This window comes from Aspergillus neoniger, assembly GCF_003184625.1.
Source record: "Aspergillus neoniger CBS 115656 unplaced genomic scaffold BO87scaffold_3, whole genome shotgun sequence".
In the NCBI taxonomy this organism is placed as follows: domain Eukaryota; kingdom Fungi; phylum Ascomycota; class Eurotiomycetes; order Eurotiales; family Aspergillaceae; genus Aspergillus; species Aspergillus neoniger.
Window position 1 is genome coordinate 596,210 of NW_020291131.1, and position 13,062 is coordinate 609,271.

The following is a 13,062-nucleotide window of genomic DNA, read 5'->3' on the forward strand; positions in this document are numbered from 1 at the left end:
TAAATGGATCCATTCGGTTTGGGGCCCGCTGGAACGCGGATGATGGAGGGCTGTTGATTGGTTGGTGGGATTGTATAGCAGTGGGGACGGTGGACTCGGGATTCGCAGTATGGGATGTCCTTGAGTACAGGGCTACTCCGGATTACCGATTACTTGAGGGGTCCTGTGCAAAGTTCAGTCAATATGTGGTAAACGCTACTTATTAGTTGCTTGTATATGAGATCAATAAAAGTTAAACCAATTAGAATAAATTGTATGAAATGTATGAAATGACCATTCCTAACTGTTCACCTCATGCTCTAGCATGGACGATGGTATCAAGCAAAGACAGAACTCACACCGCTAAATAACTGGTAAATATACATATAAAACAGAGAAAACACGCTTATGCAAGTTTTAAATCTCAATCAACCCCATCGAAATCCCTTCCCCGCAAGCCAATGCCGTCTGGTCGATATCATGACGAGCTTGCCAAATCTGGAAAAGCTCCAGGTTTTGTCAAAGCACGTACTCAACCAAGAAGCGAAGCATACAGATAAATCCAAGAAGTGAGAGACCGGAAAGACGCTTTGAAGTACCCTTGACACAATTGTCCGCGACGCAAATTGGTCGTGGACGTCGTTGGCTTGTACGGCCAACGAGTGGGGTGTCGATGGATATTCCGAAGATCTGACGCGCCAGGAACTGGCGTGTCTCTCGAATATGGCACTGGTCTCAGTGCCGCGGTTGGATTGCACACTTGCTGTGGCAGCAGCACCCGACGAGGGGCCTGGCTTCCATAGTACGCCGCTGACGCCAGCTGTACTGGATCGGGGTGGAATTGATGCCTGGACTGACACATGCATGCGGGCTGTGACAGCCTGGCTTGCCTGTTGTCTGTCCGGAGCATGGCGAAGAGCCAGTGCTCCCCGATCTGCCTGACTTGATGTCGAACAGATCTGCAGTCTCTTCGACAGTGAATGGACGAGGCCGACCCTGCGGTCGGAACCAGGTGACCTTGGTGATTGCTGCTGTCCCGAGCTGCCCCGGAACATTGTCGGACGACCTGTACCGCCGCCATTGAAGTCTACGTCGCCACGACAGCTTGCAGATGACTTGACTGAGTGTGGCGAGTGGTATCCATATTGAGGATCCATCGACGCATGGGTGGATTGCAAACGGTGGCGATGCCGAAGTTGAACGTATTGAAGCTCCTTTGAACCCAAGCCTCCTGTCGGCTGTGAAACAGTTGACTTACTGGCTGGTGTCGGCGCCGTGCTCACAAGAAGAGATTCTCGTTCGGATCTGTGAACATGTCGTTGTGTGCTGAAGGTCGACTTCATTGGTATGTTGCAAGTAGAAACAGCCTTTTGGCTGACAGCAATTTGGGAGGCGGCCTTCTCGAGACAGTTGCACTATACTTGAATTAGTACACAGACATCCGGCTGCTCTAGGGGATTTACTTACCCGCTTGTGTTGTTTCCTGTGCTTCTCGCAAGCACCATGCTTTCGAACTTTGATGTAGTTTTCTTTCTGAGCTTGCGATCGAGGCTTTTGCTTCTTCGGTACGTTCGTGGTTGTGTTCATGTTAAGATCGAGCACCAGTTCCATGACCCCAGCTGCAGACTCAGAGCCCGAGACTGGTGTGCGCATAACATCGGGCAAAGGTGTGGTAGCTGGGGTTGTACATGTCCCACCCTGATAAACGCTTGCTGCAGAGTCGGACCAGCGAGGGGATGGGAATGTTGTGCTCGAGTCCGACGACAGTTCCAGATCCTGCATTGCTGCTTCCTGAAGGCGTTGCATGTGAAGAGCAATAGACGCCTCCATGCGCTTTTCTTTGCTAGACAATGCGCTTGGATCAGCAGCAGCCTGGAACTCCACCATCTGTCGGACAGTGGTGTAGAAGGGGTCGTCAGCCCCGCCCATATCCTGTGACCATAGGTCAGTCAGCTCCGACCCCATCAGCCCCGGAGTCGGAGATGCGGGCATCTGGTGGAAGGACCCGGTGGGGTCCAGCATGGATGGCGAGGCGTCCAATGCATGTCCTCCAAAGCCCTCCATAGGCGCATCATAGTTGACCAGATCGGCGAATAGCTCCTGAGTGCAGACCCCAGGACTCGGACCCCAATTGCAGTCATCAAAGTCGGCAAAAGTTAGATCCAAATCCTTTGGGGAGACAGAATCCACCGAAGTGGGATTACTTCCCACACCTCCGTAGGGGATGTCGAAGGAGTTGTCAAAGTCAAACCACTCTTCACCGGGAGTGGAATGAGCGATAGACTGGAGCAACTGGTCGGCAGCCATGATCGAAGGAGAGACGAGGCTTTGAGGGAGAGTTGATGCCCGGGAATTCAGGATGACCGGAAGGACGGGGGGGAAAAAGCCGGCCTTGAGATTATTGCCTGATAAGGAAAGACGGAGGAGAAACCTTTCCGACGGGGTGAGTCACGTCGAACCCGGCACTTGGCAAAGCCTTCAAAGATGAAGAGAGGCAAACAACGAAAGAAGGTAACCCTCAGGAGTGTCCCTGGAGATGATGAAGAATCAGGCAGACAAAAAGGAGTGAAGGAAATCGAAGGATGGACCGGCGGTGGTACAAGGCTTACATACAATGGCCTGAACAAGGCTCATCTGCCCCAGCCTGGCGCTATGCCCCTTTCGAGACCCCGACTGCCTGCCGCTAGTCCGCTTTGGGACCCCGACAACCCGCGCGCCCCGCGACTGGATCATTGATCTTCCGGCCTGATTTTGGCACTGCCCCTTTGGGTTTCACATGGCTAGGTATGCTTCACACCGCTTGTGTGGGCATTCGTTGCTTCATATAATTCGTTCGATTTTCTGAATTTCAAAGCCGAGGTTTGGTTGCTTACTATTGTGCAGAAACTAGTAGTAACCCTATGGCTATCATCATCCTGCAGACTTTCGTCATCCGGGGTGCCCAAACTGTCCCGCACTGGCTCCGCAAGGACAGTCAGTCACATGACAACGTTATTTTATAGTGATAAGCCTGGAATAAATGACATGATCACATATGGTAGTCAATATAAGATTCCTTTCATCTAACTAAGATGTCCAATAAACGGAGAGAGCACTGCATCCAGGCCACTACAAGTCTGCTGCTTCAATACATGGTCCACTTGTTCTAAATAGACTCACCATATTCCCCTACTGACGAAAATGAATTGACGAATGACTGTACTAGACTGTTGTCACTAACATAGTAGGCAGGAGTGCTGCCGACAGAGATCCTGTCAGTAGGCCAAAGACATATCTCACTGGCCGCCTGGAGCATAATGGGGAACAAGAATGTTTCAACAATGACTACCAATGACCATTCCGAAGCTTGAACTTTATGACCTTCATATCTCTATGCGATTTTACTGACAAGAAGATAAACAGTCAAATTTAAACATGGAGCAATCCTGCTACCAACAGCCGTTTGAGTATCCAAAAATAGTGAATAATAAAGAACCAAGCAGATATCTCATCCTCCTCATTATCTACCAACATCCATGGAAACACCAACAAAGAGAACGACGCATGAATTTGACCCCCAACAACAAAGAGTCCCCCCATCTCATTATTCCGAGAAGTATATCTACCCGATAGGATCTTTATAGGTTTCAGATCCCAATGCTATAAGTCTATGTTTTTATCTCCAGTCTTTGACTCTTTCGCCTGAAATAATCCGTTGATAAGACTATATGAGGAACAATAGTCTCCGACACAGCATGCTACCTTTCCATGGAACCGAGTGATATTTCCCCAAGATGATCTAAATATGGGCAATACAAAGCAGTCCTGAACAGATGCTTTGTGCCGAAGGTTTACAAACGCTCATTATGTTACACCGCAGGTTACCGGAAGAGGCCCGTTTTCATGATGGCAGCTTCCGAATACTTAAACCCCCGAAACTTAGCCATCCCAGTACAGGCAGAGCCTGTAGCTACCCAAATCAGACCGAGAAGCCTCAAAGACGTCACTGCCCATCCCACCAATTCATTCTAATCATACCACAACTACCTGATCTATGGCTGCGAAAAGAGTCTCGGACAACGGTCCGAAAGATACCTCCAGTTCACGAACACGAACTCTGAGGAAGCGGAGGCAAGAGGAAGGAGGAGACACAGACAGTTCTCCTAGCAAGCGGCCCAAAAGGAGTTCTCCCGCTCCATCCCGAACATTGCGCTCCGAGACACAGCGGGGACAAGAAGGAGAAGACGAAGACATCTCTCCTAGCAAACAGTCTGAGACAATTCCCCCTACTCCATCAGAGACATCAGAATCCCAGGAAGGGCAGGGACAAGAAGGAAGACCCAATACAACTCCCGACACTCCATCCCAACCACTACAATCCCAGGAGGAGCAGAGGCAGGAAGGAGGAGAAGACACGGAAAGCTCTTCCAGAAATCGACCCAATACGAGTTTTCCCGCCCCAGCGCAACCATCAGGATCCCAGACAAAGCGGCGACAAGAAGGAGAAGATGCAGGCAATACTCCTAGCAAACGACTTGAGATGGGCACCTTCCAGCCCCGCCCATTATCCCCAGCATCTATACAGGATAGAGACCAGATCCTGCATGCGTTCATGTACGACTTATATGAGGTCAACAAAATACACAACGAAAGTGAAAAAAGCAGGGTGGCAAAATTGGACTACAAGGCGCGGTGTATTTACGCATCACGGGCCTTAGAGAAGGCCCTTACTTGCACAATATGGTCATTTAATGAGGCCAATATGGATTGCGAGGAGCGAGAAGCGAGCCGACTACGAATTTTCGCCGAGAACTTCGGCTGGCCCATGCTTGCGATATGTGTACAAGCGGAAGCCTTTCGAAGGCTATGTAAGGAAGAAAGCACATTAATGTGGAAAGCCTTATATGGGAAATTTCAGCGACACCATCTCAATATCTGGATTCAGGCTTCTACGCGTGGTTTTGAATGGCGCAAATTGTTGGCGCCATATGCGGGGGATGCTGCTCCACCCGAGCTCAACCAGGTATTGGCTTCCAAAATTTCAGCGGATAATCTCAGACATACGCATCCTCATGAAATAGTCATAAATGAAAGGGAGAGACACTTTCGCACACCGAAATTCCAAGATCGCTCACAGAAGCATATCGATGCTAGCATTTTTCACCCCAGGGATTGGCAAACGGCGAAGGATCCAGAGCATCGGGGGCTGAAAAAGGATCCAACGCTGCGAGAAGGCCTTAATTATGGTCTTTGCGATCTCTGCGCCGAAGGGAAAATCTGTGAATGTCAAATCAAGCAGGCCCCCCTTGAATTCGTGCAGTTGGTGGAAACATCCAAGGGTGTCGGGGTACGTGCTCTTGCGCGATTTGAGAAAGGAGATATTCTGGGTGAATATGTTGGCGAGCTCCATCCACCTTGCTATAAAGGCGACCCCATATATGCGCTTACCATGCAGGGTAAAGTCGACGTAGAAGAGGAGATTGCTGTAATTTGCCCGATGGAATATGGGAATTTCACTCGGTTTATCAACCACTCCTGCAGGCCTAATACAACTTTTGAACGGCGGACAATTGGGAACCGGGCAACGATGACCGTGGAGGTCGTGCGGGATATTCAACCCTTTGAAGAACTCACGATTAACTATGGCCGGGAATATTGGAAAGGTCGAACATGTATTTGTGGAGAGGAAGGGTGTTACACTCAGCAAGAGAGGAGGAAAAAACGGCAACAGGAACGGGAGATGGGACGGCGAAAGCAAAGGGATATGCAACTTGAAGCATCTAAGAATGTTGCAGAAGAAGTGGACAAAGATAAAGAAGAATGTTTAGCCAAGGAGGTTAATGAGGAAGAGGCAGCAGCAGCAGCAGCAGCAGAAGAAACCAACGAAGAAGAAACCAACGAAGAAGAGACCGACGAAGAAGAGACCGACGAAGAAGAGACCGACGAAGAAGAGACCGAAGAAGAAGAGGCCGGAGAAGAAGAGGTCGAAGAAAGGCCACCAAACAAGAAACCCGAAGAAGCAAAAGCGTCATCAAGGAAGGGGTCAAAAGAAGAATCATCATTGGAAGCAGAAGAAGGGCCATCAGAGAGAAAGCTCAAAGAGAAGATAGCATCATCGAAAGATGGGACAGGAAAGGATAGGGAAGAGGAAGAGAGAGCAGCACAAAGAATACATCAAGATTGGGTTCCTATTCTCGAAGACTACAATGATTACCCTAGTTGCAATGACGAAGAAGAAGGAGGAGGAAAAGGGAAAGAAAAAGAGAAAGGAGAAGAAGAATTGGAAGGAGAAGGAACAGAAGAACAACAAGAAACATCGGAAGAATCGTCATCAAGAGGGTCAGAAGGATCCTCTTACGTGTTCGTCGACGAGGAGGAGGAAGAAGAAGAAGAAAGGGAAGAAAGAGAAGGAAGAGGACACTAAGCATTATGTTTCTCCTTATGCAATGAATTATATCAAAGGGGCTATATACACTTCAGATGTTGTCTATAACCAGGGCATTTAGAGCGTTCCATGCTTTTCGCACTTAACTACTCTCTATTCCAAATTAAGTTTAGCCTAACTTAAAATGAACTCATCACCACCACCAACCCCATGTCTACTACTACATCACCTAACATCCTCGTCACCTCCCAATATAAAACTCTGTCTAAACTAGTCCTATACCTCCAATCCAAACCCAAACCCAAACACAGTCTCAACCAAACCAAAATGCCCCCAACTCCCGGCGAATCCAACCTCCAAACCCTCCTCGCCTCCCTCTCACCAATTCTCCACCCGGACATCTTCGTCTTCCTCACCATCCCCCACACCAGCATCTCCCAAGCAAGTCCGGATCTCCACACCCTGCAACCCCAACTGCTCTTCCAGGAAGCAGAAGGCACCACGTACATTGTGACTCGTGAACGTGCCGAAGCACACGGCTTCACCAACTATGTTTTCCCCTGCCGCATGATTACCATCAGCGTGCACTCTAGTCTTGAGGCGGTGGGGCTGATGGCTGCTATTAGCGCCAAGCTTAAGGAGGCTGGGGTGAGTGCGAATGTGGTTAGTGGGTTCTATCATGATCATGTTTTTGTTCCTGAGGGGAAGGAGGAGGTTGCGATGAGGGCGTTGAGGGAGTTGTCGGGGAAGTGAAGTGATGGAAATTGTTTTGTGTGAGGGAGAATGCTTCTTGTAGTATTGGTTTGGGGTTTTAGAAAGGTATCAATATTGAAGGAGCTTTATAGAATGTCATTAGGGAACGGTGTTGAGATGTACTATTAGTATCATTAACCGTGTTTGTTTGTATGACCAGTGCTAGCAGTTACAATTGCTACGATATACACAAGTGCTAGGATGTTTGATATAACAATACAGTCTGAAAAAGTTATCTAGTTTGCAATATTGATGCTGACCCATAGTAAACCAAATATTATATGAACCTTACCATGATGTACTCCAGGAGCTATATTTCATTACCCAGTTGATCATAAACGTAGCGTCCAGCGCCAGTACGTCAACAAATCCAGCGTGTCTTTTTAGATTTCAACGTCTCGATCGTAGTTTGGCCGCACACACCGCCAAGCCAATACCGCGTGATCAATTGCGCAGAATCGGTATTTCTTGCACGAAAAGTCGTACAGCTTGGAAGCGCGGATGTTGAGCATCTCTCCGTCAAAATCGGCTTCCAGAACGCGGGCATGGCGAGGGCCCATTAGAGATATGACCAGCATCTGTCGAACCAAATTAGTTTATCATAGCGTAAGTACTATTTGAGTACATACTGGGGCAATGATATGCGATCGTAGAGACCTGGTTCTCAGACGAGCAGCCATGATATCAGTGATAGTCATAATCTCTCCGCGGAGCAGTCGACCATCCCCAATTGCTTCACTTTCTAACATGGCCTTGAAGTGTGGATAATTTCCTTCCGGATATTCAGTCACTGTTACAGCATACCAGTTGAACCCAACAGACTCCAGCAGTTGGCCGAATTTATAGTCTCCAATTCTGTTATGGACGGTCAGACAGACTGCTTACCATGAAAGATGTAAGTTTGGTGCTGAAAGGGGACATACTCTCGATATATGTCAGAGGGAGGAGGGTTATCAGGATACTCATCTGATGCATATTCCCAGCTATTGCTGAAATGGTTGGTAAAGAAGATCTTCATATCACGAGTATCCCACAGGATATGGTTCGGATCGGGGAAAATTTTTAGAAGATCCTCATCCTCGTTCTCTGGGAGGGGCAATTCTTCTGGATATGGTTGGAAGAAGCGTGGGCGATGTTCCCTATCCCCGTCGAGAGATAAGGGTAGGTGGCGGATACCGGCTGCTTTCAGATCGGAGGGTTCAACATGCTGGCTAGGAGTTTGCCTGATCAGCTCTTCAATCCTAGCCAACTTGTGATCACGATCAGCTCGCTCGCGCGCGAGAACCTCATCCATCTTGACTTTTGCAAGAGAATCAGTAGAAGTAGATCGGTAATTGGGAGGAAACCGGGAGGGAAGAGTCCGTTACCAAGGGGGTGCAGGCTGCAAGGGTGGCGACCGCTGCAGTCTAAGGCACAAGTCATCTTGATACGGGCCCTGATATGGATCGGGTTGGATGCATTTGTATCTGTCCGGATACAATGAGATGAGCATTACTCATCAATCAGTGTGGAATGGCCTAAAGTACCATGAATAGTAGTACTACATTATTCAGTCTAGAACAACACATCTGATAGCACAGAATATAGATAGATAGACAAATGGGGGTGAATGTGGCTTCGGTTATTCTCGGGCCAAAGTAGTCAGGAACCAATTGAGGGGAAGCCCTAAATTAAGCTGGAGATCCATCCTAGTAAGCTTCATTTCCCCGCCCGGGAATCGGAACAGTTCCGGCCTGAGGAACAAGAGTACAAAGTAGCTACATGTACATCTTTGATTTTATCCCTGATAGAGCTTTCATAACCAGTGCCTTAAAAATGCCGAGTTAAGATTAAAGTACTCAAACCAATTGAGTATTGAGTGTTACCGCAATATTTGAGCTGCAGGTACTAGTGTCTCAAATAGGCAAGCCGCCTGCATCAACCCCGCATCTACAGGACACGTGAGTCCCGGCCACATTCCTCCAGCTGCCTTTTAATTACTCCATCTCTTCAGCTCTTCATTCTTCATTCTGCCAATTGTCAAGGCTAGATTTCAGCTCGAGTTCACTACTCTTCACGTTTGCGTGGCGCAGTCCGTGCTCTTAGCTATCCGCCGGCAATCCCTGGTTGAGCCAATCTAGACCCAGCTTTTGGTGAAGCTAGAAGCAAGGGGAGGTACATCCTGGTGACGAACGCCACGATCCCCACCCGTGTATGGGTAGACTGCTATGAACATACCTTGCCACAGAACCAGATGCGCGTTGCTTCAGTAGACTGTAGAGGGCTTTTTCACAGAAGATGCTCTGTGAGGAAGCCCCTCCAGTTGGCAGCATTGCCGGGAAGACGTGGACTGTTAACGACAAGCTATTCTCGAGGTCCTACAGAAGTAAGCATGCTCCATGCCATGTTTTATCAACGTGGTATCGATGCAATATATTGACATGATATCAGCCTCCACTGTTAGATACAGTGATTGGAGACCACTTCGCAAAGATCGTCAACCAGTATGGCGATAGGCCAGCGTACGCTCTACCTCTTCCATCGAGCTTGTGCTTTGGAGGAGCGGTATTCTGACAGTGATAAGTGTCATCTGCAAACAACAAAATGATCGAGCGACATATTCTTCCCTTGACGCCAGAAGCAATGCCCTTGCGCGTGGTCTTGAATCTGTCGGTGTCCAGACCGGAGACCGTGTGGGCGTCATGCTAGGGAACTCCATGGAACATGCTGTGGTATGCTGCTAGCCCGTGAAAGTCTTTCTCAGATACCTTGTGATAACCAGATTATTCGCAGGCAACCTATGCACTGTTCAAGCTGGGTGCGATCCTGGTAGGTAAAACGCTTGTATGCCATCAGATCAAGGCTTATACAGCATTAGGCTCCACTCAACCCATCATTCAACGCGACTCAAGTAGTCTCCGCCCTGGCTCATCTAGAAGCAAGCCATCTGATCATTAGCACCGAATCAAACCTCCCCCGAAAGGATCCAAGAAGCAATATCCAACTTCTTCAACACCTGATTCCAGACCTCTCCAAGACCCGCATCGAGTCAGAGTTAGTTCCCTCACTGGAGAACATCATCTCAGTCGACAACTCATCCGGTCGCGTCAACACCTCCGACTTCAACTGCTTAACAGCCTACAAATCACTTGCCTCTGACGCAACGTCCGACAAAAGCGCCCTACCACCTCGCAACTTATCCCCAACCGACATAGTTAACATCCAATTCACATCCGGAACGACCGCAATGCCCAAAGCAGCATGCCTAAGCCATCGATCTATTCTCAACAACGGCTCCCAAATCGGCGACAGAATGCGGCTCACTCCGGAGGACATTGTATGCTGTCCGCCCCCATTATTCCACTGCTTCGGATCCGTACTAGGATACATGGCCACCGCTACCCACGGTGCAGCCATCGCATTCCCAACAGAAGCCTTCAATGCCAAAGCAGCCCTCCGAACCGTGCAAGAAGAAAAGTGCACTGCACTCTACGGCGTACCCACGATGTTCATCGAAGAGCTCAGTCTTCTAGACGAAGGGGAAATCCCCAACGAAGGCTTCCAGTACCTACGTACCGGCATTGCAGCCGGAAGTAGCATACCCGCGGAGTTGATGAAAAGACTACACAAGGTCCTAAATCTCACCGAGCTCACAATATGCTACGGAATGACAGAGACAAGCCCCGTTTCTGCAATGACCACGACAGACGACCCCGTCGACAAACGGATAAACACCGTTGGAAGACTGCTTCCGCATGTTGAAGCAAAGGTCGTGAGCCTGGATGATCACAACAACATTTTGCCCATCAATACTCGCGGAGAGCTCGCAGTGAGCGGCTATCTCCTAATGAAAGAGTACTGGAATGACCCGGTAAAAACGGCAGAGGTTATGGTTGCTGATAATGACGGGAAAGTTTGGATGCATGTGAGTACTATACATACACTGCCAAAAACCTCCGACAACCACATTTACTTGGTATTGACTTCTTGATCTTAGACGGGTGACGAGGCCTCCATGTCCCCAGACGGCTATATCACCATCACCGGCCGTGTAAAAGACCTCATCATCCGCGGCGGAGAAAACATCCATCCACTGGAGATTGAGAACTGTCTTTTGACGTACCCCGGTGTGATCGATGCCTCGGCCGTGGGCGTGCCAGATGAGCGTTATGGAGAGGCTGTGGCTGTGTTCATTATCCACCGGGAACCTGAGGGTGAAGCTGCGGATGAGGATAAGATCCGGCAGTGGGTTCGTGAGAAGCTGAGTAACCATCTTGGTATGATTCCATTTAATCAACGGAATGATCTATCGATTCTCTATAAGGTAGCTAACCGATTGACGTAGTTCCAAAGTATGTTTTCTTTTTGCAACCATCCGGGTCTTTCCCCAAGACTGCAAGCGGCAAGGTGCAGAAGTTCAAGCTTCGGGAAGATGCTGTTAAGATGCTGAAGGAGAAGAATAATCTTAGCTGAGTTGACATATTTTGGCGGGATTTATCCACATAGAGGAACTTTGGAGTGGTATATAGGACATACAATCGTATTTGTTCAAGAATATCATCTGAAAGAGCGTACCGAAAAAGGTAACTCGACTGAATATTATTGGACATATTTACTTGAATAAATAAGACGGTTGATGAGCTACTATTTCCATTATACTACTCTGTTATGTTACATACGTAGTGGATATAGTATTAATTTTTAGAATTTACTTTACATTTATATGGAACTTTTTTTTTTCATACATTTCTTGGATTACATATCTTCTTTCTCTGGACAGACCTGGCAGTACTTGTAGATACTGATTCAGGTGTTCAGTGACCTTTTGTAAGTATCTATGTGTAAGGTAATATCATCTATATTGAATTCTTCTGAACTGCCGGTAGATAGACACCGGGTGTTCCTTCATCAGTTCTCATTTCAGACTTCAAGTTGCTATGGATTCCCGTAAGTGTGGTGTCTAATCATGTTCCAGATGTCATGACTGAATAATCTCTTAATAATAGAGCAGGTTGTTGTTTTGTTATTAGCTTATATAAGCTGGTAGGAAGGAGGGCCCCAGGCTGCTCCAAATAAAGAAGAACCGAACTCCCACCCCCACTCCTCCTTCAAGTCATATACTATCTATGCCGAATTCGGCGCATCTAAAAGACAGAATTCGAACTCTCCTGTCGTCTATCTACTGGTGGAGGTTAAGAAGATTCAGAGGACAGTGGGTCGCCATTCTACTTCTTAGATTGGCGTGGCTTGTCATACTTATGTCCGAGTTGCTGTCCCGGCTTTTCCGAGCTCTGCCAGAGCTCGTCTGTCACGTCCGGCTTCACTACTTCTCCTGATCCTGTTGTCGGACACGCGGGGCCGCGGAGCACTTTTAATTACTGGGCTTCTGCCTCCAGGTCTCTAAGAAGACTGCCTCGCTGTGTCGTTCGAGAGAGTCTCTGGGTCCGTTCCGTCATTATCCGTCGTCGGATATACTAGTAGTCCACTAGGTTCGTTACGATCGCAACCCGTCCCCACAGGCAGTGCTGGTATGCGAAGGAGTAATATGGTACGCCTTTCACAGATAAATTACTTGTAATAGAGTTATCTTATCAGAAGCTCAGGGATGCCACTTCTTTGAAGAATGTGCAGGATTGTATCATCAATAAGTGAGAAATGAGAATCAATATACTTAATTGGTTGTCCCCGGCCATTCCTGGACGTGGAGATGACAGAAAAGCCTCTCTGGTCGGGCAGTCGAACTGGGATGTGCAATTACCCTACTTGGAACGTATCAGCATGCATGAACTAGCAATGCTCGCTTGGATCCAGTGTCCAGCCAGCCACTGTGGGATCATCCCGCGGGTACAGCATGCTAGGTATGCACCTTGCTGCATGCTTGGCCAATCAACAAACTTCACGCAATCGGATTCAGTCAAAATACACGCAAGGCCTGTTCAATTCAGCTGAGCTTGCGCACAGATTCACATAACTCACTACCCCTGAAC

General features: G+C 48.2%; 5 protein-coding genes across 5 annotated transcripts; 3 read left to right on the forward strand and 2 right to left on the reverse strand.

Annotated features, from left to right (window-relative positions):
- Positions 1-296: 296 nt before the first annotated feature.
- Positions 297-2,724, reverse strand: BO87DRAFT_372804 (uncharacterized protein). The gene is made up of 2 exons (XM_025622383.1): positions 1,447-2,724; positions 297-1,394 (listed from the first exon to the last, which is right to left on the reverse strand). Exons 1-2 carry the CDS (start codon positions 2,284-2,286, stop codon positions 408-410), a joined length of 1,827 nt encoding a protein of 608 aa, XP_025484174.1. The 5' UTR covers positions 2,287-2,724; the 3' UTR covers positions 297-407.
- A 1,078-nt stretch (positions 2,725-3,802) lies between these two features.
- On the forward strand, positions 3,803-6,464 carry BO87DRAFT_442999 (SET domain protein; the record flags this gene model as incomplete). The annotated part of the gene is made up of 2 exons (XM_025628075.1): positions 3,803-6,142; positions 6,222-6,464. Exons 1-2 carry the CDS (start codon positions 4,013-4,015, stop codon positions 6,462-6,464), a joined length of 2,373 nt encoding a protein of 790 aa, XP_025484175.1. The 5' UTR covers positions 3,803-4,012.
- A 113-nt stretch (positions 6,465-6,577) lies between these two features.
- On the forward strand, positions 6,578-7,315 carry BO87DRAFT_372805 (ACT domain-containing protein). Its single transcript, XM_025622384.1, has one exon. It carries the CDS (start codon positions 6,671-6,673, stop codon positions 7,094-7,096), a length of 426 nt encoding a protein of 141 aa, XP_025484176.1. The 5' UTR covers positions 6,578-6,670; the 3' UTR covers positions 7,097-7,315.
- A 45-nt stretch (positions 7,316-7,360) lies between these two features.
- Positions 7,361-8,469, reverse strand: BO87DRAFT_455424 (uncharacterized protein). Its single transcript, XM_025628636.1, has 3 exons — positions 8,020-8,469; positions 7,726-7,951; positions 7,361-7,674 (listed from the first exon to the last, which is right to left on the reverse strand). The coding sequence occupies exons 1-3, from the start codon at positions 8,388-8,390 to the stop codon at positions 7,480-7,482; spliced, it is 792 nt and encodes a 263-aa protein (XP_025484177.1). The 5' UTR covers positions 8,391-8,469; the 3' UTR covers positions 7,361-7,479.
- Positions 8,470-8,928: 459 nt separating this feature from the next.
- On the forward strand, positions 8,929-11,607 carry BO87DRAFT_350088 (putative AMP-binding enzyme). Its single transcript, XM_025621058.1, has 7 exons — positions 8,929-9,461; positions 9,527-9,597; positions 9,660-9,807; positions 9,869-9,904; positions 9,954-11,000; positions 11,073-11,352; positions 11,421-11,607. Exons 1-7 carry the CDS (start codon positions 9,330-9,332, stop codon positions 11,546-11,548), a joined length of 1,842 nt encoding a protein of 613 aa, XP_025484178.1. The 5' UTR covers positions 8,929-9,329; the 3' UTR covers positions 11,549-11,607.
- The last annotated feature ends 1,455 nt before the right edge of the window (positions 11,608-13,062 follow it).

What these genes read in the sequence shown, in the direction of transcription:
- BO87DRAFT_455424 (XM_025628636.1), bottom strand. Translation starts at nt 8,390, where the DNA reads ATGGATGAGGTTCTCGCGCGCGAGCGAGCTGATCGTGATCACAAGTTG. An exon ending in CCCTCTGACATATATCGAGA is followed by an intron (nt 7,952 to 8,019) that starts GTATGTCCCCTT and finishes CGTCCATAACAG; the next exon opens with AATTGGAGACTATAAATTCG. An exon ending in GATCGCATATCATTGCCCCA is followed by an intron (nt 7,675 to 7,725) that starts GTATGTACTCAA and finishes TTGGTTCGACAG; the next exon opens with ATGCTGGTCATATCTCTAAT.
- BO87DRAFT_372804 (XM_025622383.1), bottom strand. Translation starts at nt 2,286, where the DNA reads ATGGCTGCCGACCAGTTGCTCCAGTCTATCGCTCATTCCACTCCCGGT. An exon ending in ACAGGAAACAACACAAGCGG is followed by an intron (nt 1,395 to 1,446) that starts GTAAGTAAATCC and finishes ATTCAAGTATAG; the next exon opens with TGCAACTGTCTCGAGAAGGC.
- BO87DRAFT_372805 (XM_025622384.1), top strand. Translation starts at nt 6,671, where the DNA reads ATGCCCCCAACTCCCGGCGAATCCAACCTCCAAACCCTCCTCGCCTCC.
- BO87DRAFT_350088 (XM_025621058.1), top strand. Translation starts at nt 9,330, where the DNA reads ATGCGCGTTGCTTCAGTAGACTGTAGAGGGCTTTTTCACAGAAGATGC. An exon ending in CAGTATGGCGATAGGCCAGC is followed by an intron (nt 9,598 to 9,659) that starts GTACGCTCTACC and finishes GACAGTGATAAG; the next exon opens with TGTCATCTGCAAACAACAAA. An exon ending in ACGGGAAAGTTTGGATGCAT is followed by an intron (nt 11,001 to 11,072) that starts GTGAGTACTATA and finishes TCTTGATCTTAG; the next exon opens with ACGGGTGACGAGGCCTCCAT.